Source organism: Hemicordylus capensis, chromosome 1 (assembly GCF_027244095.1).
Source record: "Hemicordylus capensis ecotype Gifberg chromosome 1, rHemCap1.1.pri, whole genome shotgun sequence".
Lineage (NCBI taxonomy): Eukaryota > Metazoa > Chordata > Lepidosauria > Squamata > Cordylidae > Hemicordylus > Hemicordylus capensis.
The window spans coordinates 361,550,127-361,576,895 of NC_069657.1; the positions used below are offsets into that span (position 1 = coordinate 361,550,127).

The 26,769-nt window shown below is 41.5% G+C and overlaps 1 protein-coding gene across 2 annotated transcripts in view; it reads left to right on the plus strand.

Annotated features, from left to right (window-relative positions):
- The window catches only part of MTHFD1L (methylenetetrahydrofolate dehydrogenase (NADP+ dependent) 1 like), a 226,496-nt gene that overhangs the window by 94,355 nt on the left and 105,372 nt on the right, over positions 1 to 26,769 (plus strand). For both annotated transcript variants that reach the window (XM_053292356.1, XM_053292364.1), the window contains one exon: positions 1,149 to 1,260. In XM_053292356.1, the coding sequence (XP_053148331.1) occupies positions 1,149 to 1,260 (112 nt within the window). The remainder of the gene's footprint in view (positions 1 to 1,148; positions 1,261 to 26,769) is intronic.

The following is a 26,769-nucleotide window of genomic DNA, read 5'->3' on the forward strand; positions in this document are numbered from 1 at the left end:
ATGTGTTGGTAATTGAAGTCACCCATTATTACTGCCCTGCCTCTCCTTGAAGCCTTCCTGATTTCCTCCTGCAACTCCGGCCAAAGTACTCAGCCCTGCCTACATCCTCCAACTTGGAGAAATCCCCTGAGGACTTGCTAGTATTGTCAGAGGCCTGTAGCATAGCTGAAGCCAGCATATGCAAAACCAGGAAGGAACCTCTTTAAAGGAAGAGGGTGGGGCTCAAGCAAAAGCTGCCAGTCTGCTCTGAAAGGCTACTGGAGCAACACTCCATCGAAGTTGTGTTATCCAATTTCTGTGACCCTGCTTGGCTCTAGCCGAGGTGCTGACTTCCTGCACCTGGAGCTGTCCAAGATGGCTATAGAAAAATACCTTGATTTAAGGTAGAAGCAAAGTTTTGGTACTAGTTCCAGGGATCAAAATGCATTCGTGTCCAGGGACCTCACACAAAGGCCCCTTCCTTGCCTTGCATCCCATTCTACCCCCTTTTCACTCCAGGCAATATCACATCTTACTCCACATGAAATATATATAGTGAACATGGGGACAGTGAGTGGATGGTGGCAGTGGGCGAGTGATTGCCTATTCTGGCGAGGGATATTCACAAGGGGTTCTTGCTAGGATTGCTATTGAAGAAGAGGAAGAGGAAGAGAAATGACTGACAGGGTGGAGGTGGGCATGTGGGGGGCTTCTCAGAAGAGGTGGAAGGATGTTGGATGGGTGCTGGTCTCTCATTGAGAAAGACGTGCGGGGACCTGTTAGAGGTTTCAGTGGGGATGAAATAAGAAAGCCTGGCTCATGTGGGAGTTAGAGTAGATTGTGGGCTGTTGTCCACACCTCATCAAAAGGATCTCAGCTAGTAAGGCTGCAAAAGATCCTTGCTCGAATTGGAAGAACGTTTGCATGCAGAAGGTTCCAGGTTCCCTAGCATCTGCAAGATAGTGCTGAGAGAGACTCCTGCCTGCAACCAAGATAGTGCTGAGAGAGACTCCTGCCTACAACCTTGGAGACGCCGCTGCCAGTCTGTGTAGACAATACTGAGCTAGATGGACTGATGGTCTGACTCTGTATAAGGCAGCTTCCTATCTAATAATTATTTCCTTTTCTTGCTCTGATGGCTATTTTGCTTTTTCATGTGCTACTTCTAGGGTACTCCAGTTTTTGTACATGCTGGACCTTTTGCAAATATTGCTCATGGTAACTCTTCAGTTTTGGCAGACAAAGTTGCCCTTAAATTGGTTGGCAAAGAAGGATTTGTAGGTAAGTGTAATTCATTTCTTCTTTGTTTGTTTATGTAGAACTGAAATAATTTAGTTTGAAATTACTGTCCAAGTATTTTTACTCAAGTGAAATGTGTAGTGTTTTATTTAACATTACTTAAGTTTGTGGTGTTGGTATTTTCTTAATCAAAGGACCGTTCCTGTCTGGCTTGTTTATTAGGATTCCATATTTGCATTCAGAATTCTTTGCCTACTTAGATTTCCACTGAAATAGCATTAATGTTCTTCTACTCAGTTTTCACAGAGCCTTCAAGAGATGTGTTTTAATAGTGTTCCAGTGCAATCTTGATGGAAAGAGCATGCTGAATTCTGTTAAGTTTCAAACATTGTTGGCAGAAAGAGTAACACAATACCTTTTTCTAGAGATGAAATTTTGTTTTGTTTATATAGTGCTATCTATGTACATGGTGGTTTACAGCAAGTGAGTTGAAAGGTCCCTGTCCTGAGGGGCTCCCAGAAGTAAGGAATACAGCTAAGGGAGGAGCAGGATGGAGGCAGAGTAAACAGAGTAAGAATGTGTGATTATTTCATATACATGTACTTAGGCTTAGTTGTAGAAGGGTATAGAGACTAAGGGGTTGTGCAGAAGGCTTCATGGTGGGCTTTGAAAAGGTGAGATATTTAACTTTTTAAAAAATTAAATATTTGCTGTTTTTGTAGATTTGAACATTGACGGTTTGCCTAATGGGGAGTGATGGTTTAGAGCAGGCATCCCCAAACTGCAGCCCTCCAGATGTTGCTGAACTACAACTCCCAGCATCCCTAGACACAATTTTTTGTGGCTGGGTATGCTAGAAGTTGTAGTTCAGCAACATCTGGAGGGCCGCAGTTTGGGGATGCCTGGTTTAGAGATTGGAAGGAAGCTGCAGGAACACACATTGGGATTCTAAATTGTAGTTTAGAAGCATATTTAACCAAATTAGCAGCCCCAAACAGGTTTGGCTACACTACAGTCAAATGTAACACTGACCAGAGAGGGTGCACATTTGTGCAAGCAGAAGGAGCAGGCAATTCTGTTGCTTGAAAAGTGGTTAGCAATTACAACTGCATCAGCCCTGAATATGAGTGAGAAAACTGAAACATAAAAGTTCATATTTCCTTTCCTTCACTAAAGGATAGCTTGACAGTGATCTTCACTGTTTTTCAAGTGGGGGCCACTTCAGCAAAAAAAAAACCACCACCCCCCAAAAAACCCTTCAAAGTGAGAGCCATAGTGTGAGTTGTGTTGTGCTGCGCTTTGCCCAGGGTGGTGTGGCCCCTTAAGAGAAATTGAGCTCCCCCAGGAAGGTCTGCCCAGAGCATTTTGAAGTGTAGTCTGTTGAAACTGCTCTGGATGGAGTGTTGGTTGCATACTCCTGACTAACGTTTTGGGCTAATGTGAGGAACCAGCAAATCTAGAGGGAGCAGTTGATTACAGTGTTCAATTTGTGCAAAACTTTGGTCTGGAAATAAATGACAGAGATTGGGTTAAAATGTAATCAGATTTATTAAAGGTAATAAGGGTGCGCAGAATGCAGAAAGAATGCAGATTAATCAAGATAAGCAATACAATATTAACTAATAAAACTAACACTAATTTGAATCTCACAAAGAGGCATTTTAGCTTGAGGTCCGAATTAAAATCCACTCAAGACTGGCCAGAGAAAAGGTCTTAGAGAGCAGCTTTAGCCTTTAAAGAGAGCAAGGCGCAAAGGGGTTTGGAACATAGGATGCCACCCATGTCATCATGGAACTCAGAATGGTATATCTGGTTCTCTCCCTCCCCTCCCTCTTAGCTTCACAAGAATCCTATGAGGTGGGTTAAGCTGAGAGAGGGTATATGCCCAAGGTCACCCACAGAGTTTCATGGCATAGTAGGGATTTGAACCTGGACCTAACCTGAAATTCTAAATATTACATCACACTTGGTCTCAGTTTGGACAAATAACAGGTTTGGATTTAGTTCATCTGTTCTACGTACACTTCTAGGCTCTCTGGATCCATAATTTACCAGGACTTCCCTTAGGATTTTTTCTGCCATTGTACCTATTAATGAATTTTTGTGTATGTGTAGAAGAGAGTTCAGATCAGGTTTTGCACATGAAATGAGGTAGCAGAGCAATGATGTCACTGAGTGAAAAAGGATGTTCACTCTTAGAATGCGTACTGTTGGAATATGGCATGGCAGTTTGCTTGCAGCAGTAGCTAAAGACTAGCGATGCCATAAATATAATGGGTAAAGGTAAAGTGTGCCGTCAAGTCGATTTCGACTCCTGGCGCCCACAGAGCCCTGTGGTTTTCTTTGGTAGAATACGGGGGATTTACCATTGCCGCCTCCCGTGCAGTATGAGATGATGCCTTTCAGCATCTTCCTATATCACTGCTGCCCTAGTAGCAACGGGGATTCGAACCCACAACCTTCTGCTTGTTAGTCAAGCATTTCTCTGCTGCACCACTTAAGGTGTCCAATATGACAGGATAACATATAACTTAAAACTATAACAACAATGAGTCATTGAACTGATAGTTGAAATTTGATATGTTTTGTGCTGTGCTGTTTCCTCCATATCACAAAATAAGCATATCACATTGCATTTTAGACTTATACTTTTTAGTACTTATTTTTGTTGTGGTATGGCAGATAATTGGATAAATTTTGGCAAACTTTTTGCATCTTGTAAATTTAAGAAGTCATTTTTAATAAGCTGTCTAAATAGTTGACTTTCTTTATATTGCATTGAAAATGTTCCTCACAAAAAATTGACCAAGAGTAGCTGCTTAGCTATCTGTACAGCACATACACAGTAGTATTTCAAGGGATACCTTTTATATACATCCATGCTCAACCCTGTATAAAAAAAGGCTTATGAATCACTTTATAAAAATAGTGCAGTTTATGTGTTTAAAATAGGAAATGAATAATCGCCCATGCATGTTTTCTATATGTGAAATGCTCTCCAGTATTTCTTTGCTAGTAGTCCTTTATCCAAAAAATGAAGCAAATCCTAAATGCTTTGCTTTAAACATCACTTTAAACATCTTTTGGCACCAAAAGCATACGTGGTGTCTTAATATTTGCATCGTTCAAGGTTCTTTAAAGAGTTTCAGGCTTCACTGAAAAGTTACCAAGTGCAACTGTTCCAGAGAGTTTCACTTTTAAAAGTGTTAGCTATCTTATCTCAACATTCTGCTTCTAGCTTTTGCAGTCCAATTTGTTACTACCATTAAGAAAATATTAGGGTGGCAATTTGTTGCCACCGTTAAGAAAATATTCCAGTCCAGTGTACATGACTGGAAAGATCAGATCGGGTCTAACAGGGTCCGGAAATTTGCCTTTTGCCCAACTGCTGCACACTGAGTTGCCATTTTCAATTAGCTGTCCAACATGACCCCAAGATCACAAACAGCTCAGGCCCCATCAATGTGTACTGGGATGAGAAAACACACAATATGTTGAGATCAGAATATGGGTAGGCTGTACTAACTATTACAGAGGAAGAAGGGGCAACAAGACAAGTAGCAGCCACTAATGATGGCAGCCACAAGTATATAGTGACATCTGGTTCTGGCTTCAGGTGCAACAGAACTGTACATATGGTGAGACGCAATATTAGAGACAGGATACAGCGCTTGGTTTGTTTATAGTGTCAGAAGTTAAGCATGGTGGATTTCTTGCCAACAGGTGTCTCCTACTTTCATAATGTGATTAGTCCTTTGTTTTCATTTTTTTTCTTAGTTGTAAGATTATTACATATTATAAATGTTCTCTGAAGCAGGGCAGGATGCTCTCTGAACGGTCTTATTAGACCTTACTTGAAAAGACCTGCACTGGATCCCTCAGAGTTACCCAATTATAGACTTGTCTCCAATCTTCTTGGTTGGGCAAGGTCATTGGGAAAGTGGTGGCCTCTTAGATCCAGGCAGTCTTCGAGGAAACAGATTATCTAGACCCATTTCAGACTAGCTTTTGGGTGGGCTACAGGGTTGAGACTGCCTTGGTCGGTCTGATGGATGATCTCCAATTGGGTATTGAAAGAGGGAGTGCAACTCTGTAGATCCTGTTGGATTTCCTGGCAGCTTTTGACACCATTGAACATGGTATCCCTCTGGGTCACCTGAGGGAGTTGGGATTGGGTAGCACTGTTTTACTGTGGGTCTGTTCCTACCTATCTGGCAGATTCCAGATGGTGTCACTTGGAGACTGTTGTTCCAATGCTTTTTAACATCTACATGAAACTGCTTGGAGAGATCATCAGGAGATTTGGTGCGGGGTGTTATATATATGCTGATGACACCCAAATCTATTTCTCCATATCAAGTTCATCAGATAATGGCATAATTTCGCTAAATGTTTGCCTGGAGGTGGCAATGGGCTGGATGTGGAATAACAAACTGAAATTGAATCCAAATAAGATGGAGATACTGACTGGGGGGGTGGGGGGGTCAGAACAAGAAAGGGTTTAGCTCTGCCTGTTCTGGGTGGGGTCACACTCCCCCAGAAAGAACCAGTACGTAGCTTCAGAGTGCTCCTGGATACAAAACTCACTCTCGTTTCTCAAGCTGATGCAGTGGCCAGGTGTGCTTTTTTTCCAACTTTGGCTGATATGTCAGCTACGCCCATTTTTGGAAGAAAATGGCCATAAAACAGTGGTACATAAGCTGGTAACCTCCACGCTTGGCTACTGTAATGCACTCTACATGTGGCTGTCTTTGTACTATAGCTGGTGCAGAATGCGGCAGCCAGACTGGTTTCCCGAAGAGACCATATAACACCAATCTTAAAAGAACTCCATTGGCAGCCGATACATTTCTGAACGAAACACAAAATGCTGGTTATTACCTATAAAGCCCTCAATGGCTTGGGTCCAGGGTATTTAAGAGAGAGCCTCCTTTGTTATAAACCCTCCCACCTATTAAGATGATCTGGGAGGTCCAGTTATGGCTACCACTGGTTCGTTTGGTGGACCAGGCCTTATCTGTGGCTGCCCCTGGACCCTCTAGAATGCACTCCTTGTTTAAAATCAGAGTTTCTCCATCTCTGACTGTTTTTAAAAAGACCCTTAAGACAAACCTTTTTTCTCAGGCTTTTAATTAATTTTAATTCATTTTATATCATAATTGTTTTAATCATTTTATTTTGTTTTTATATTGTATTTTAACTTATGTACACCGCCTAAGGATGCACATGTCAGGCAGGATAGAAATTAGATAGATATGGAGGCCATGTTCCCTCTGAGCTGTGTGCCTGTGCTCACACATTTTTTGATGTTTGCTCAATTAATTTTAGATCCCATTCAGGTTTAATCAAGAAGGTCCCATTCTGAATATATGTGTGCACACACTGCCTTTATACAGTGTGATGCCCAGAACTGCCTTGATACAGATGCCTAGAACTGAACTCATTCCACACAAAAATTAGAACACCGTATGGAGGTATGGAGATACAGGCTATAATCTTGAACATGCAAGATTTTATCTGAAGATGCTTGAGCAATTACTCACACATACATGAGTTTTATTTTTCTTTGTGTGTTTTTTCATCCCTTCCCCCAATAATGTGAGAGCAAACCTCTGCAAATAATTATCCCTTGTGGGAAATAATCTTCCCAATATAAAAGAGTATCATTTGGAATGATATCATAAGACCGGCCCAGTGGGCTTGCTTCATTCTCTCCAGCTGTGTCTTTTCTCAAGCCAAACAATAAAGGAAGCTGGCTCATTATTTAATGTGATGTTAGTTACTGGGGTTATTGATGGATGGATGCAGTGATGATACACAGGAACAAAAAGGCAAAAACCACAGCTTGGTATTTATCATCATCTTCTTCAAAAGATCTAAAATGCATTACTAGATTATATTCTTACTGCATGGTCAACTTCCAAGAAAATGGCTCTAGCAGTCAGTAAAACACACTCATTTGTATCTTTCACATGAAAAAACCAACATAAAAGTGTTAAAGAATTGTATGTTTGAGCCATTTCACACATTAAATAAGTGTGATGTGAATCTTCAAGCAATACATAAAAATTTGCCATACAGACAAGCATAACTGAGAGGAAAACCTGGGTTTACCAGTGATGTATTCTCAATTCTAGCCATTCACAACTCCTTGACTAGAGTGAATCTTAGTTATTTAAGGTGTACACATAATGGTACAATCCAGTGCAGCTTTAGGAGGGCAGAGCAGGAGCTGCCCCCTGCCCCCAGAAAGGCTGCTTTGGATTTCAGCTAGTGTGTTGCCAAGCAGCAGAGAGCATGTGCAGGGAGGAGGGGGAGTGAGTTTGCTCTCCCTTCCCTTCAAAGCTACTGTTTAGGTTGCAGGAATATGCTCCTGAGGGTCTTTCAGCCCTCAGGGAAATATTTCTGGCAGCCAAAACGTAGGTTGGGTGAGTGCCGCTCCTGTTCCGCCCTCCTAATGCTGTGCTGGATGTCAGCCAATATGTGTTTAATGTGCATCTAAAAATGCAAACCATGAAGTGACTCTTTAATTGTACACAAAGGGAGCAAAACCTTTCACTGTGTAAAGCTTTCACTGTGTAAATAATATGTCTGCTTCAGGGATTTGGACCTGAAGTTTACTACCGTATGTCCTCGTAATCTTTTTTTTTTTTACTGCAATTTTTTTCAACATGTTAAGCTGTGATTATACCATATTTGAGTGCTCTCAAAAGGCTGTTTTATCCCTCTTTCCTGATTTTTTTGCACATCAGGAATGCACAATATACAAGTTGCTCTTTCAGGACAATAAAAGCTGCAATACGCCAGTGTCAATCATTGCATCCTCTTGTATATAAATAAAAACAGCTTCTGAGTGGGTGGTTTTGCAGGCAGAAGTATTCGTGTGGGTGCTGAATCCTTTCCCGATCTCCGTGTTTTTCAGCTGCCACTATCCTCCCACAGAATTGCAACTGTGTATTTACTCTTCCAAGCACGTGGCTACAATCCTAGGGTGGGGGAAACCAGCTTGGCAGCATGAAGTAGCATCAGAAATAAAGTAAGAATGGAAATGGTTAAGCACCTCTGCTAGTTCTCCTTCCAAAAATATGTTGCTTCCAAAGCTGCTTTTGTTATAAAAATTGGCCACAGGGGGCTTGTTACACATGTGAGCAGCAACTACACATGTGGGGAGACAATGATTGGAAACCGTTTGTAGAAGTCATTGGAAATTTAAGGTCACTATCTAATTAAATCGAAAGGGGAAATGACAGCTTGCCCTCCCTTATGTAACACTCTTTAAACAAACAATTTAGTTCATATAACACATTAAACATATTCATTTTTGTTTTGTGTTTTTATTAATTCCTGGACTAGTCTCTCAAAATTAACTTTAGTTAATGCTGCCGAAAGCAGAGTCATTGTCTTGAAACCTAGATCAGTAAATGCCAACTCAGTTAAATCAATTGAAATTGATGGTGTTTTACCTTTGTTTTCTTTTAACACTTGAACTCTTCATCACAACTTTAGTATTCTTCTTTTGGGCTCTTAATTACATATGATTTTAAGGAAGCAAAAAATTATTTTGCCTTCTAGGTTGTGTGCTATTTATTCAGAAGTCATGTCTACTGGATAAATAGACAACACTACCTTACAGTGTGTTGGAAAGGGGTGGGTTCTGTTTGGAATTCACACACACCCCAATTTAGATTCCTTACCTGTCCCCATCTAGAAGTGTTGGGGTGGAGAAGAAATTAAAAAGTTCACATGAAAGCCCAGTAAAACAGAATAAAATTCTAAAGGACAAAGACTGAACTCCTATAACCCACTTCCAGTTTAACTCTGACTGCTGAGAGCCAGCTCAAACAGATAAGGCTTAAGAACACATTTGAAAGATGCTCATGTTCCATCTTTGAGTCTCAGCATTTGGTTACATGAACCACCATGCTCACACTGCGACCTGTGCCAACTAGCTCCCAAATTCCTAAAGCTGCTGAAGAAGAAGATGAAGAGGAAGAACAAGAAGAAGAAGATTTATTAATGTCACTCCATTGGTGATGTGTTGCCTTACAGAATTCTGTCTGCAACATAGGTCCCTGCTCCTAAGGAGCTTACAGTCTAAACAAAAATTGAGCAAAGAGCAGAGGGAGGGTTGGCAAGGAGTAGGGAGGGATGAATCTAGACAAATGCTAGAACTACAGAACTATGCATCTTAGTTGCAAGGCAAAAAGAAGGTGCATGATGGGCCCATAGATAAACACTACATGAGGGTCAAAAGGCCTTTTTTGAGAATGGAGGTTGTTTGAATGCAGTGGAGAAGGAACCTGAAACAAGGAAAAGGTTGGTAGTGGTGATATTCACATAGGATGGGTTCACATGATCAATCTAAAGTCAGCTCTGTGGAAATCTAAAGATTCCTGTGGCACATGTGCTCCTGTAGAGTAATCCATGTGAACCCAGAAATTTTCTCTCTCCTGTTGGCAACACACCAACCCAGGATGGGTTCAGAACAAAGGTTAAGGATCTCTGCTTCATGTCAGGTTGGCATGTTGCCAGCTGGACATTGGAGAAATTTCTGGGTTTACACTATTGTTTTATGGGAGCATGCACACAGCAGGAATCTCTAAATTTCAGTGGAGCTGACATTAAAGCGATCACATGATGACACAGGAAGCTGCCTTATGTGAAGTCAGACATTGGTCCACAGTGACTTTCCAGGGTTTCAGATGGGTGTTTCCCAGCCCTACCTATAAATGCTAGGGATTGAATTTGAGGACTTCTGAATGTGTTTATTATTTATGCAATGTGTATGTATAGGTACTGTACAAATGGTAAAGCAAAAGACAGTATTATTCTGCAGTGTTAGTAGGAACCAAGATGCATGCAGAGAAGCAGTTCTAGGGAACACCAGCAGAGGACCGAAACCTAAAGCAGTAGCCTTTTTGAGGTCAGCTGCAGTAAGAGTTTCAAAATGGTAAATGAAGTTTGTTCCAAAATTAACTCCCCCGTGGGATCATTTTGCAAAATTTGCAGCAGCAAATATTATTCTGCCTGCTGGTTTGCAACCAGAGACTTCCTGGATAAGCAAACTAAGTTAGACAGAAGAAGGAAATGGATAGAGCAGTTCCATCTCCAAGTAGATTCTTTAGTACCATGCTAAGTGTTTCCATGTTGCTCCCTATAATACAGAATATTGGCTTTTCTACATATTTTCATACGTATGCCCCAGTGTACTCTAACATTTGCTTTCTTGTGTATTTTTATAAAACATTGCTGTATATTGCTTTGCAGGTGATTGAAATATTTGTTCTGTTCATTAGACATCTATTAACAAACATCTCTCTAGCGCCATCTTTCATTATAATTTACAGACCTAATAGAAGCCAGCTCAGCAGATTTTCCCTCACAGTGAAATATAGCTAACACAGGGAAATTCTTTGTCTCCCATCGGCAAAAATACTAGAGGTCAATCTCTCTTTTTCTCTTTTTCAGAATCATAAATCAAAGCCAGCAACACTGTCAAAGATACTGCTTCTAATAACTCACTCCTATCAATTCCCAAAATAAAAGTTCTCTAGCTCTAGTTTTGTGTATGAGAGGGGGAAATAGTTGTAGCCACTTTTCATTTCTGCAGTGAAATTGGTGATAAGGAAATCCATATTCGAGGTGGGATAATGACTGTATTATACTTAGGGAAGAAGTTTGGAACTGATTAGTACTGGTGTTTTGCACTTGAATCTGAGCAGGGTAGGATTTCATGCAGGTAAGAGGCTGGGAAAGGGTTAAGTACTCCCCTTCCCCACCACCACTCTCAGTCTTCCCGAAGTAACTTTTTATTTAAAAATGAGTGAAGGGTTGTGCTACTGTTACATACGTTTCCCCATAATGTAGAGTTTGTCCCTCAGCCTTCACTGAAAGTCCCCACCAAGTCTGGGAGGTAGAAACACACCTTGCTTTATGCAACAGCTCAACACCCCACCACTACCACAAGCATGTCTATCTGCTGATTGATTCAACCGCTTTGCTGACTCACTGAGCCCAAAGCACTTTCATTCATATCAATCCTTTGCAATCATGCCATTCTTATACTTAATATGAGGGTATGATATTAGTCAAACTCTACATACTACAGTAGCCTGCAGTAGGAGTATCGGTGACCATAACAGATGGGGTGGGAGAGGGGACAAACACTGTTATTTCAAGTGAGTGTGCTCTTACTGCACAATTATGGAGAAAGGATTAGCAAAATATGAGTTAAGTATCTATTTTTGCATAGTTAGAAAGAAAAAGAAAAAGAAACCAAGCAGGCAAAGAAAGTGTTCTAGCCACTCAACAGCTTGGTCCAGCTTTTGATTTGAATTAGATGCAGCCTTGGCACTATTCTGATTGATGACTTCAAATGTGCTGTGTCCTGGATGACTGCACCAAATGATAGAGACATTGATCATCCTGATTCAATACTGCTTTCAGCAGTGTGACAACATCTGTGATCTCTGCAAACAGCAAGCTGAACTCTCTGAATATTCACCACATCGTGTGTAAGAGAGCAAATATCCTGGTTCCTCCTTTTCCAACAACTTCCCATTTGTAGGAGGTCCTGACATTCTCCTACAAATGGGTTGGGACTATGATCATAGAGTAGAGGTTTCTCTGGAGACTGTCAATTGTTTATCAAATTCCTTACAACTCATTATTGCTGCAAGCATACTTCTTAGTCACTAAACTTCTTCTCCAAAGGAACTTCAATATTTTCTATTTGAGCTGATTTTTCAGGACGATTGCAAGCCAGTGTTCGCTCTAACAGGGATTCCCAGATGTTGTTAACGACAACTCCCATAATCCCCAAGCAAGGGGTTTTGCAGTTGGGGATGCTGGGAGTTGTAGACAACATTTGGGAATTCCTGTTAGAGGGAACACTGGTGCAAGCACATGTTTTAAGATTTTTTGTTATATATTTTTGCTTGGGATTTCAAATGTATACATTTGTTAAGCTGAAATTGTAATGTACTTGTGGCCATGAAGCCTCACCATGAACAGTACAAGTATGAGGAACTGAGGCCCAGCTCAGTGGCAGAAGTTGGCTGATTGGCTTGTAGTCTCCCCCCAGGAAAGTAATCCAAACCCCTAACCCTTGCTTAGCCAGTGTGTTTCTCTTCAGAAGTAATATGAATTAGTGTGCATGTGATGTGTGTGTGTGTGTGTGTGTGTGTGTGTGTGTGAGAGAGAGAGAGAGAGAGAGAGAGTTTTACATGTGTGATTTGCTTGAATATGTGTTTTACTTGAGTGCTGGTTGCTATTATAAAGGAGCCTCTGTCCTGAAGTAGCCTTTTTCCTTTTTGCAGACATTTCTAGCATTTTTTTGTATTTTGGCCTTAATTGGAGAGGATTTGCCCCATTTCATTTCCCTATGGTTCACCCCAACTTCCGTTCCTCCTCCTGGAGTCCTGAGTTGGGGAGGAGAGCTGGTCTTGTGGCAGCAAGCAGGATCCACCCTGGTTTATATTTGAGTGGCAGACTACATTTGTGAGCACTATAAGATATACCCCTAATGGGATGGGGGAGAGCAACTGCCTGAGCCAGTGTGGTGTAGTGGTTAGAGTGCTGGACTAAGACCGAGGAGACCCAAGCTCAAATCCCCATTCAGCCATGAAACTAGCTGGGTGACTCTGGGCCAGTCACTTCTCTCTCAGCCTAACCTATTTCACAGGGTTGTTGTGAAAGAGAAACTCAAGCATGTTACCGCTCTGGGCTCCTTGGAGGATGAGCGGGATATAACACGTAAAATAAAATAAATAAATAAAAATAAAAATGATTGCATGCAGAAGGTCCCAAGTCCCCTCCCTGGAAGCATCTCCAAGACAGGGTTGAGAGAGACTCCTGCCTGCAACCTTGGAGAAGCCGCTGCCAGTCAGTGCAGACAATCCTGGCAGCTTACTATGTTTGTCTGTCTTTAAGTTTCTGATATTATTACCTGCCTTGAATGTTTGAATCAGCTCCAAAAGATGGAACAAAAATGTAAAAATTAATTAGTCTACAAGTTAAGGCCCTTATTTAACACTCTGAGACTATTCACACGATGGGGCGAAATCGGGCTAGCAGAGGCTAGCCCGATTTGACCCCATCGTGTGAACCACCAGGCTCAGCTGTGAGCCCGGTGGTTCCAAGCCGGGTAACCCGCCTAACTACCCCTGCCCTAAAACCAGGTTTGCGGAGCGATCACTCTGCAAACCTGGTTTTAAAGATCGTGAGTAGCCATGGTGTGGCTCTGCGCCGTGGTTACTCATGGGTAGACCCCCGGAGGGGAGGTGAAAAGCTGCCTCCCGGCTCTGGGGGTCTCCCCAGTATGCCCTGCACACTCACGCAGGGCATACTGGAGCTTCTGGGGGCCACATGGCCCCCCAAGCTCCCTAGCCCCCACCGGCTCCGTCACAGAGCCGGCAATCGTGTGGGCAGCCAATCCGGCCGCCCAGGGCTCCCGCTCTGCTCGTGTGTGGGGAGAGCGGGCTTAGCCCACTCTCCCAGCTCACGCTTCCAAACCGGGTCTCACTGATTGTAAGACCCGGCTGTCTGACTTTGGCAAGCAGCTAGTTTGGTTAATCTAAGGCATGTGTTAGCTCCAATCTCCAGGATATTTGGAAGGAAATGGGAAGCCTACTGTGACTGACTATTATAGGGGCAACTAAGACTCAGGCAACCAATATTTTACAGGATAAGAGCAAGAAAGCAAGGATTAATTCAAATTTAAATAAACAAAACACAGACAGAGATTTGTTTTTCTTCTTATTATTTTATTTTTATAGGCCGTTTTAAACCACCAATGGCAAGTACAATTGCTATTAAACAGAAGACAGATAAATAGAATTGTAAAATATACTTCTTTCCTTCCATATTTATGGTGTGTGTATTGTATCAATAGTGGCACATAATAATGCACATGCACGCACACTGCCTTGATACTGCCACCCAGAACAAAACTCATTCCACTTACTGATAGAAAAAATGGCTCACAATCTGTGAGGGTTGGGGAAGAGCGGAGCTAGCCTAGCATCCTGGATTGTTTGCTACTTTTAAACTGTGGTTTGCCTGGATATCCCTTCACCTCCCTTTTGCAAATGAAAAATATTGTGTGTTTAAAACAAAAAAAAAAAACACCTATCTTGCCATGCTACAGCCCTGACAAAAATGGTTAAGCTTGGAAAAGAAGCTCCCTTTGGAGGAGCTTCTTTAGAAGGGAAGGAGAGCTGGGAGAAGGGAAGGAGAGCATAGAAGGGAAGGAGAGCTGTTCTTGTGGTAGCAAGAATGAATTTCCCCCTTGTGTTTTACAAAGCTGATACTGAGCTGGGTCTCATGATCGGTGAGACCCGGTTTGGGAAGCACACTGGGAAGAGTAGGCTAAGCCCGCTCTCCCCACAGACGATCTGGGTGGGATCCCTGGGCAGCCAGATTGGCTGCCCACACGATTGCCGGCTCCGTGACAGAGTGGGGGCCAATTGGCCCCCGGAAGCTTCAGGGCATGCTGGCAAGACCCTGGGAGCTGGGAGGCAACTTTTCGCTTCCCCTCCAGGGGTCTCCTCATGAGTAACTGTGGCGCGGAGCCGCACCATGGCTACTCACAATCTTTAAAACCAGGTTTGCGGAGTGTTCACTCCACAAACCTGGTTTTAGGGCAGGGTAGTTAGACGGGTTACTCGCCTAGGAACTACCGGGCTCGTAGCCGAGCCCGGTGGTTCACATGATGGGACAAAATCGGGCTAGCCTCCGCTTGCCCGATTTTGCCCCATCGCGTGAATAGCCTCACTGTTGTATTATTTGGTTCTGCAGTTGTTTACACCTTGTAACTGTAGTCTCCTGTCCTCTGTTAATCTGCTACACTATATTATATGTGTTCACATTTCCAAAATGTTCTTCTGCAGTAGAGACATGGGGCCAGGAGAAGGAGAGGAAGGCAGCAAGGGGCCCATTTTAAAATCTTGTCTCTGGTCCCACTCCAGCCTTGGTACACCACTGTACCTCCTGCCTTTATATGTCATAGAAGAGGCCACAATCTGTTAAGCAACAGAGTTCCCAGCAAGTAAGGAGACACTTTCTGTTATGTTAGGAACCTGTGCAAAGTGAAAGGATTGTCACTACTTACCCACTGCTACTTTTTTTGCAGTATTCAGTGAGTAAGAAAAGGGTAATTATCCCATGTGCTGTCTTCACCTCCGTCCACAGCTAGAGAAGGAAGAAGAACAGAGATCCCAACCATGTAAGGGTAGTTGTGGGCCAGCTGTGACCACAAGCTGGCCATGTGTCTCTGTCCTCCTTTCAGATTTATAGAAAGGTGTAGTCATCAAGGGAAAGAAGAACACCTGCTGAAAGGTGTAGTCATTAAGGAAAGAAGAAACCAAGAGGGATAGGTGGATGTTTCTCAGAAGTAGCAGTTCTTACACCTTTTTTCAGAGTGTAATTTGATGCTCCTACTCACACACAACCAATAGCAGCTCAATCCTGTGGATTCTGCTAGGAAGTACTGTAAGTGCCATTTAGTTCAGTGTGTGAGTGTGTGTTTTTTTTCCTCTCTCAAAAGCATTTCCCTATTTTGGCAGGGAAGTCTTTTTGAAGTCTTTCTGAGACTTCAACACACAAAAATGTTTGATACTGGGGATCTCTGGAACAGATTGCCCAGAGAGGTGGGATGGGGCTTGATTTAATGTATTAATTACAAGTTATCAGCCAAATCCCAAATCCTCTAATAAATATGTGGTACTGAAATGGTAAGTACCATGACCAAAGCACTTTTTATAGAGGTCATTGTAATCTCTTATATATAGATAGGTATTCATTCATTAAGTCATTCAGTCATTCAATCAATCAATTTATATACTGCCCTTCCTCAAGTGGCTCAGGGCAGTTTACATTAAAATAAAAAACAAAACATCTAAACCAGATTAAAACTCATTAAAAGTAAAATTAAAACTTAGACATTAAAAGCCAGGCTAAAAAGATGAGTCTTTAAGGCTCTCCTGAAGGCCTCCAAGGAAGATAATCTTATATCCATGGGGAGCGTGTTCCACAACCCAGGGTGACAACTGAGAAGACCCGATCCCAGGTCACCACCAGATAAAATGGTGGCACCCGAAGATGGACCCCTCCTGATGATCTTAATGAGCGGTGGGGATCTTGTAGAGAAAGGTGTTCTCTCAGGCAACCTTTTTGAATACTTTTTAAAACATTACCATTAAGTGTGCTGCCTTTTGAAGAAAGTACAACATAGTACGGGAGCATGCACAATGCCGTGGGATTTTTGTGATGAAAGCAAACCACCTACACAGTTCTCTTCAAAATACTCCTCCTCAAAGAATAAGAAAAAACATGTTGGCTGTCTGAGAATCTGCTCTGAGTGTCATGCTGATCTGTGAAAGTGTTAATGAATAATTAAATGATAGATAATAATCATTTTGCCTAAGTGACTTTTACTACAAGTTTTGCATAAGTTTTTTTTTGACAAAAATGAACTACCTTACACCTAATTAATATTACAGCATATTAATAATGTTCATAATTAATTAAAAGGGGTTATTTTGCACTTTGACACATCACATTATGTGAATTAATTTGCTTCTTCCTAGAGATCCTTGGTGTCTTCTTCCTCTAGCTCCTTGTCTTCTGGATCTTCATTCTCCATCATGTTGTCACAAGCATCCTCTTGGTTCTATGTATTTTGAGATGCACAGGCATACATGTCACAGCAGATCAACCTTGCTTTACGACAGCTGCATCTTCCTCCCTGGCATCTGGAGGTAGTGCATCCACACCTCATCAATTGAAGTACAGCCTTTGGACCTGGGAACTGATTGGTCATTATTGGTATCCAGACATGCCCTTCCATTTTCCAAACATATTTTTCAAATGATGGGATTACACGCTTCACAATCTTATCATTATTCCAAATGACTCCTTGATTGTGTACTTGTAGTATTGTGTGGTGTAATACATCTCTTGTAGGTGGAAGGCTATCAGATTGGGCTTGTTTCTTGGTTTACCTTAACCGATCAACCTGTGAGATCTGTGTATGAAGCAAGTAAACCTGTCATATAAATCCCTCAAGGACAGCAAATGTACCATCACTGGGGAGTGAATCCTTCCCCAGGATTACAAGTGCACTTTTAATACGGTCATTGGCATTCTTGAAAGCTTTCCAGAAACTTAGTTTGCCTTTCCCTGCAAAACCTCCAGTATTGTCTCCACCACTGATAGCATGTAAGCCAGGCAAAGCAGACACCTTGCTGGCTCCAAGAGCTTCATATATGGGCAGTAAAGGAATAGTGTGATACAACTCTCCTTTTCCAGTAACAAAATTAGTGTTAGTGCATAATTCTGGGTACTGTTGAAGAGCTAGCACAAAAACATCAGTGTCTGGTGAGTGAATGTTGATTCTGGAAGCCCCCTTGTTTGTTGCATCTGCAACATGAAACAAAAGCTTTGTATCCACTTCTTCCTGATTACTTTGAAGTGTAGCTCTGCATTCACATCCCTGTGCCACTACCACATTTTTACCATTTGTATGTGCTTTTCCAAGTATCTTCTTTGACCAGTAATGTGTTAGTTCCATCTTTGTTCTCACATGTGAAAGAAACCGCTTCATTTTTAATTTTGCTGTTTGTTGTATCCGTGATGTGGTAAGCTATCACCGGTTGTGGCCCTTGTCTTCTTTCACGTGTTGCTGTCTTGAATGACATATCAACATAATAGTGATCAAATACCATATGAAGTTAATCATCGTTTCTGTATTTTGATAGAAAATAATCTGTAAAATGTTCAGCAAGTTGGCCACAGTTTTTTATGCTGTCCGGCTTATTAAGTGACTGGAGTTCTGCCATCCCATCTACAAGTCCCAGCTCAAATCCAGCTGACCGATTAGGCTCCCTATGAGTGGCTTCTGTTTTTTCCTTGTTCGTGGCTAGTAGCTCTGCATCCTCATTATCAGGCAATGTGTCTTCCCTGTGGGTAATTTTTCCAGGATAGCCATCAGACTGATTTTGTTTGGGCATTTCAGCATTGTACCATCAGTAGCAAACAGAGACCTTGGTACAACCAAGAGTTCGTGTTTCCCTATAGAGTCTTCAAGGTTTATTTCGGACCTGGACTGAAACAAAGGCACAGTAGTCTGAGCTAAACTCATGGCATGCTGATTGACTTCAGTCTTTTCCTCCCCTGTGGATAGGCTTGTGTTTGGTCCCTTGAGAACCCAACGGAAGAAGCTATACAATTTACTTGGCACATTCTGATCTGTAACTTCTGTAAGTGAACTAGAAAATACCCATCTCTCTGCTTTGCTAATAAATTACCCCTGCTAACTGGGCAAAGAGGCACATTTTTAACATGGCCCCATCCACCCCAAGCACAGTACCTCCAGTGATAGTTGCTGGTGTCTATCTTATGGTTTCTTTTCAGACTATGAGCCCTTTGGGAACAGGGATCCTTTCTTGCTTCCTTGCTTCCTTGCTTCCTTCCTTCCTTCCTTCCTTCCTTCCTTTCTTTCTTTCTTTCTTTCTTTCTTTCTTTCTTTCTTTCTCTGTGTAAACCACTTTGGAAACTTTTGTTGAAAAGCGGTATATAAATAATTGCTGTTGTTTTAATAGAATCTTAGCAGCATCATAAAGCATTTTCACATCATCATTTGCGTCAGTGTAGCTCTCTTCTGCTAACTGAATTGTAGCCTCTCTTAAAATTTTGATAGAAACATGTTCTCTGATGTATTCACTCGTTTTGGTTTATGGAATTCTAACACCTGGTTTATCATGCTGTACAAGTTGCTTTATTTTTTTGCAGCTGGGATGGCTGTCCACATTATTTGCCATAAGGATTCCTCTGTATGTCTCTTGAAGATGAGCCATGGTGACTATATTGTCATCCAACAATGTATTCTCAAGCCGACTAAGGAATTCAATTCCGGCTGCCACCTCATTTGCCTTGCTTGGTTTTTGTGGGTTGAGTGCTGAGCTATTGACATTTGTTACATGTGTTGCTCAGCACCGTTTATGGTATTTAATGTCAATAGCATGTGCATCTTGAGGGTCAATGGATGCACAAAGCTTGACAAGCAGTTTCTTATTCCCACTTATTTCAACTACATCTTTAAGTGACTGATCAACATTTTCTGTACAACTAAATGAAAAGGGTTATTGTAACCCGGTCCATTCTCACAAAAGAAACAATTCCCTTTTATAAGGCAATAATTGAGATTGAGTGAAGGTACTGCTTGACAGTATTAGGTCTTCCTCAGTATTCGATTTTATCTTTTTTTTCATATCGTTCTTTGGCATGTTTGAACATTTTGATATGTACAGTCTCTTGATAACATTTTCTATGCCATGAACATCCTTTTGCTTGAAAATCTCGCCATGTGCCATCACTGAGGCGCCTACTCATCTCAGGAAAACCTTTGTCTCCATACTGAGTGTGCTCCCTTATAAAGCTCAGTAATTTTTCATAAGATAGTACGAACAGCCTTCTCCACCAATGCCTCATTTGTATCTCTCTCTCTGACAGATGATAAAAAGCAAGTAGTTATTGTCATATCTTCCTACTTTAGCTCCACAAACTTCAGGGTGGGAAACGCTTCCATTGTTAATCAATGAACAACAGTCTCAACAACATTTAAGTGGCTCTGAAGATCTGAAACACACACAAAAAACACAAATTGAAAACTAAAACAAACCCATAACTAAGGAAATGTCATGATCAGCTGGGGTTCAGCTGGTTTCACAACATGCAACTCCCCCCCCCCCGGATAATGTTGAATTACATTATTATGTTATAAAGGAAGTTAAATCACTGCCTAACTGTGGTTAATTACCTTGTCTGTTGGTTTAACAGACAAGAATATTGCTTTTACATTATAAAATACCTTTTAAAAATTCTACTTTTTGAAGGATAATAAAAAACAGAGTTGATTCTCAGACTGCCAACATGTTTTTTCTTGTTTTCAGAGTATTCTGAAGATAATTACGTAAGTGGTTTGCTTTCATCACAAAATTCCCACAGGTTTCCAAATTGTATATGCTCCCGCACTAACACTGGAGCTTTAATTGGACATTTAGGGATTTTAGCAGGCAGTGTGCCTCCAAAAGATTCTTCAGCAATAAAGTTTGGGCATTCAGATTTCCCTTTAAGCATTTGAGAAGTTACCAACCTCATTTCATTGAACTCCCACACCAAATCTAATAAACTATACATACAATCCCTAAAACATGTTTTTCTCCCCCCACAAAAGTGTTTCCTCTCTCCAATTTTTAATGACTTGATCGTCAGGCTTTCCCTCTGTTTTTCTTGCTCCAGCAACACCTTGTGTAATCATTCACTTGCTATAATTTTTCATCGGAATAATGTCTAATAATATTTAGCTGGGTTAATCTGCTAAATCAAACCCTGAATTTAGGGTTACCGATTAGAGCTGAAATTCTGATCTGTGGGGTTTTTGTTTTGTTTTTGTTTGGGAAAAAATATTGCCAGGTGTTTGAACGTAGTAGTCAGCACTGTGAAAATTCCTGCCTTCAGCACCCTAACGCACATGCTGCCACACCATATGGCACTGTCAAAGAGAAATTGCTGAGGGTCATAGATGATCAAAAATCATGCGCTGTAAATTTAACCAATTGGTTAAAAAGAAAAATTATCAGATGGGTAAATCCCCCATATTCATTAACGGCCACGCTAGGTATGCTGCACAGTCAAGTGTCTCTCTTCCCTCTCCCTCTCTTTGTGTGTGCACCAAAAGCAGCCTTGAAAGCTTGCAAGTTTGGGCAGAGGAATAGCAGAGGAGGGATTCTCTAATCCATTCTTATCTGTTTATTTGTTTTCACTCAATTTCCCCTTCCTGACCCCTTTCTGCTGTTTTTAATCTACAGGAGAAAAGATACATTAAAAAAAGAAAGTTGTGGGGAAGATACACAGCAACTACATGTCGCATCAACCTATGACCTCAGTTTATTATGCATTTATGTTTCTCTCTCAGCTGCATATGGGCACGGGCATACTTAAAGTTTGAGGTCATTCACGCCATCAAAAATTGTGTTCTACCTGGGTTTGGGAGCTGTGTGTGCTTCCAATTTTCGGTTGTGTGGAAGAAAGGTAGGAGGAAAACCTGGGTAGCTTTTCCTCCCACCCAGCTTTTCCTCTTACCTTGCTTCCATACAATCACTTCTACCCAGGTTTTCCTCTTACCTTGCTTCCACACAACTGAAAATTGGGAGTACACACAGCTCCCAAACCTGGGCAGAACAGAGTTTTTGATGGTGTGAATGCCCTCTTTGGAAAGGTATTGAATAAGCATTTTCTTGGTCCTTAATGCTGGGGGTTGTACTTTTTACTCCCAGTTAATTAGCAGAGCACTAAAGACCAGTTAATTAGCAACCACTCCAGTTAGAGTAGAATGCAGAGTTTTTAGTTGTTGCAGCTATTTAGAGAAGATACATGGAGATTCTTGTAGAACTAAATGCTAAGTATTTATTGCTGAAATAAATTCCTTTGGATAGTCAAGACCCAATCCTTAATGTAAAGAACTACATAATGAATAGGTAGGGGGAGAGAGATGTTGCATCTGCTCTCTAAGAGGAAAGGAAGAGAATCTGACCCTCACAGAAATGGCTTATAGAGTAGAGACAGGTAGAACAGAGTAGATCATAGAGTAGAGACAGGTAGAACAGCTAGAGAGATGCTTACTCACAATCTCTACTCCCAATGCCCCTAGTGGTCATTAGGATAGTTGGTGCAAAAGGTTGATGCACTGGAACTCCATCTCCGACACTTCATGTCTGAACTGAAGCAGGTCTGAGCCTGCTAAAGTACCTGGATGGGAACCTCTAGGAACCTTTTGTATACTGCTTTGAGCTGTTGAAGGCGGGCTAGGATACAGCTGTAACACAATTTCTCCTGTATCTATGCTCTTGGGTCTGTACAAATGTGTGGACTGCTCTAAAGGGTGTAGGAAGGAATTTCCTAACCTACAGCTGCAAAACTCAAGTGCTAAGCTGCATACATCATACAGAACTGAAATGTCATGCAATGGCTAAAGGTATGAGGTGTGAGCCAGGAAGCTATTAGCTTCTCCCCACCTTCCATATCTGTAATAAGGGGGTGATAATACTGACCAACCTTACAAGGTGATTTGTAATAATTATTGAATGTAAAAGCTTAAAAAATTCACCATATAAATGCTGAATAGTATAATTATATGCTACGTGAACAGACTTGTATGATGAAAATAACTTGAGGAATGTGAACATCTCAAAAGTATTAGACATTGGCTGAGTAGGACACTAGGAAAAGCTTTACAGAATCGTTCGGATAGATCTTGGAGCATTAAGTTCCACAGTTTGTCATTTAGAGGGAGATGTTGGGTCATGCTGTACAAACAGCCAGTTCATTCACCCTTGCTGTAGTAACAAAAATGTGGTGCCTGTCATGATCCATCTTGGTTTATTTTGGCAGCAGCCCAATTTGGTACTTTGCTTGCTTACTACATGCACCAAGCATGGCTTCACAGCCAAAATGCCTCAGATCCATGGGGTGAGAGTTCATGTGATTCTGTGACTTTGAACTCTTCCTCTCCAGAGTTTCCTTGCTGACAGCTGCACCAGGGCAGATATGTTTACATCATGGGAGTTGATGGCAGCTTGCAATTCAGAATTTCCATTTCCTCTTGCATTGTTCTGGAATTTGGCCTCTGCAGTTCCATGTCCTGAAACTTAGCCTAGTGTGCATGTTTCTCACTAGGGCCTTCCAGGGCCTATGCTTTGTTTTGATTCAGATGCATTGATAGTTAATACTGACTGCAGGAAGGTTGGCTTCATTTAAAATCACCCTCTGTGTAAAATGAATTTTATTATGGGATAAATGATTTTTTCTTCCTTATCCCAAATCCCATTTGCAGCCTTAAACATGAGGTCCCTATTTGAAAGAGTTCCACCCATGTCAAAATCCACTGTTTTTAAAGGCTAATTTGGAGCTGTTTTAAGTTGCAGCATAGTAAAAGTTGTTACTGCCTTTTTAAAGAAGGCTGTGAAATCTGATCAGCTGCTTCAGCTTGGTACAGTTTTGTTCTGATTTTTTTTAATTTTGACATTCTATAAAAGAGAGAATATATTTCCCAAGAGCATCCTGCATGTTAGTAATTTCATTGGGTGAGGGGACAATATACACTGCAAATGCTGAATCACCAGAATGGTTTGTTTTTTTATCCCAGCATGAAGCCAAAATGGAATTGTATTCATCAGTGTGCAATATCTACTTTAATAAAAATATTAAAAGTCATTTCCCTTTCTATATATTGGTCTCTTTATATCCCTTTTCCAGAATTATGTGTAATTCTGGACTTCTGCTAGCCTTATCCTTTGAAAAGATCTCTTCAGCTACAGCAGTATTTATTTATATTTTAAAGGCAGACTGGATTACAATAGGCCCTTACCACTAATACTGACTTGCCCCAAAGAGCTCCATGGAGCTTCATGACTGAGCAGGAATCTGAATCTGGGGCTGTGACTACAAGTCTATGAAATGCCTTGGCTAGGCTGCATCCTTGTGTGTCCTGAATAATGTACTCCCAGTTATGGACCATTTGCAACACATTGAAAATGGATGAGCCCCTGGTGGCGCAGTGGTAAAACTGCCGCCCTGTAACCAGAAGGTTACAAGTTCAAGCCTGACCAGGGGCTCAAGGTTGACTCAGCCTTCCATCCTTCCGAGGTCAGTAAAATGAGTACCCAGAATGTTGGGGGGCAATATGCTAAATCATTGTAAACCGCTTAGAGAGCTTCCAGCTATAGAGTGGTATATAAATGTAAGTGCTATTGCTATTGCTGTTGCATTAAAACCTCCTCTGAAAAGCAAAATCCAGCAAATATGACTCAGCAATTTCCTCTCCCATCTGTGGTTGCCTCCAGGTCAGAAAGCAGCCCAGATATACTTGTGGGATTGCAAGTGCAGAGATGGATCACTGGTGGTGCTCTTTCTGTCCACCAGGAGAAGGCATTCCATACCATCCTGCTGCTGTTTGCTTCAATGTCAATATTTCAGGCCTGCCATTTTCTCAGTGGTTAGATACGGGATCACAGAACAAACTGGCCCTAAAACTGATTGTGAGGACCAAACCAGACATTATTTCAAGACACTGTTGGAATCCCGTGGTTGTGACTTCATGTTTTCTTCTTTTGCAAAAAGCAGCCATGGGACACCCCAGTTCAGAATGAAGGGGGAAAGAGGTTTAACCCTTCCCTCCGTACCATTTTCCTGCTGAAAGCTGTTCCCCTCCTGAAACTGCTCTTTGCCTTGACTGGCAATAATGCAAGGGTAATGTCACAAAAATTGATTGTAAGAAACATTTTAAATTTTTTATATCTCATTGGCTTAAATAGAAGACTTAAGCACATCCTTGGCACACTTGCACTGAAATTACTTTTAAATGCTTTACTTTGGCTAGATTGTGCTCTGTATTTGTTTTATGTTTGCTCATCATTTCTTCTGCTCTTCGTTTAGCCCTTTGTTTTTTTTTGTCAATGAAAAAGGCAGCATCTCCAAAGTACAGATATGTGTGAGAGAGCTATGAGATGAAGCAGGTTGTTGCCTTAGTTTATAATTACACAAATGACCTTCTCAGTTACGTAATTATTGAACTAAGACTAGCTTGGAACTTCCTGGCCCCGTTGGCCTGTGTTTGCTTATGTTTTCATTGGCGCTCTGATGTGCAAGCAGGAAATAATAGAAAAGTGATTATGCTGAATATTTGAGCACAAACAGGTTTGAAAGTATGTGGCTTTGGCACACATGGCTTTATCTTCAAATTTATCCTCTGCTTTATTTCCTTTGCACTTGGTAGCCTTCATCCTAGCAGTTTTTATACTGCATCCTGTTTCCTTCCTCTTCCAAAACCTGGAGTGCTAGTTCTCCTGCCTTTGGTGTTTGTCCGCTTAAGATTTAAAGTGAGAATTCTGTTCCTTTTTGAGATAAGCTCTTTTTAGAGTAAAATTCTTCTCCACCACTGTTTCATTTTGCTAAATACTTTTGAACATTTGTCTCACTTCTTTTGGGGTTTTCCAGCTCTGTTGAAAGAAATGGTGAAATCCTGAAGGTGCAGAAAGTAGGGAGAAACCCAAATGTGCATTGTCTTGATAAATAAGTTGTTGTTGTTGTTGTTGTTAGTCCCCAGCTAACTGAGCAAAGAGGCACCTTTTTCAAGTGGTGATTCTCTTTATTGAGCAGGGGGTGAACAACTGGCCATATCTAGCCCCAGCACAGCATCTCTCCAGTGACTGGTGTCTATCTTATGTTTCTTTTCAGATTGTTAGCCCTTTGGGACAGGGATCCATTTTTATTTATCTATGTAAACTGCTTTGGGAACTTTTGTTGAAAAGAGGTTTTAAAATATTTGTTGTCAGAACACTTTTGCAACAACTTCTAGGGTTTGTTTTATTCAGGAATCTGTGCCTTTTTCAGAGTGCCGTATTCCTGTATGTATGTATGTATGTGTGTATGTATTTGGAAGACTGTTTAACTTCAGGCTTTCTGAAAGATTTCCATTTTTCAAAGACAGGGACTTCATTTGGGCCAAAGGTTGACCATAATTCACCAGTACACCAATTTCCAGTGGACCACTTAGTACCTGCTGGTTGCTAGGATTTTTGCAAATTGTGTTGAACTAGATAGACCTTGGACTGACCTAGCAAGGTGTTACTTATTTATTAGATATATTTATATACCCTCTACCAAAGTCACATAAGAACAGCCCTACTGGATCAGGCCCAAGGCCCATCTAGTCCAGCATCCTGTTTCACACAGTGGCCCATCAGATGCTGCTGGAAGCCTACAGGCAGGGCTTGAGGGCATGCCCTCTCTCCTGCTGTTACTCCCCTGCAACTGATATTCAGAAGCATCCTGCTTTTGAGGCTGGAGGTGGCCGATGGCCCTCAGACTAGTAGCCGTTGACAGACGTCTCCTCCATGAAGTTATCCAAACCGCTCTTAAAGCCATCCAGGTTGTTGGCTGTCACATCTTGTGGCAGAGAAATCCACAAGTTGATTATGGGAGAAAAATTTCTCTCTATCCACTTTCTCCACTCCATGCATGATTTTAAAGACCTCTATCATGTCTCCCTGCAGTCATCTTTTTTCTAAACTAAAAAGCCCAAGGTGTTGTAGTCTGGCCTCATAAGAAAGGTGCTCTAGGCCCCTGATCATCTTGGTTGCCCTCTTCTGCACCTTTTCCAGTTCTACAATGTCCTCCTTTAGATGTGGTGACCAGAATTGTACTCAGTACTCCAAGTGTGGCCACACCATAGTTTTGTATAAGGGCATTATAATATTAGCCGTTTTATTTTCAATCCCCTTCCTAATAATCTCTAGCATGGAATTGGCCTTTTTCATAGCTGCCGCACCTTGAGTCAACACTTTCAACAAGCTGTCCACCTCGACTCCAAGATCCCTCTCCTGTTTAGTCACCGACAGCTCAGATCCCATCAGGGTATATGTAAAGTTGGGAGTTTTCATCCCAATGTGTATCACTTTATACTTCTCAAAACAAAACAAAACAAAAAACTAA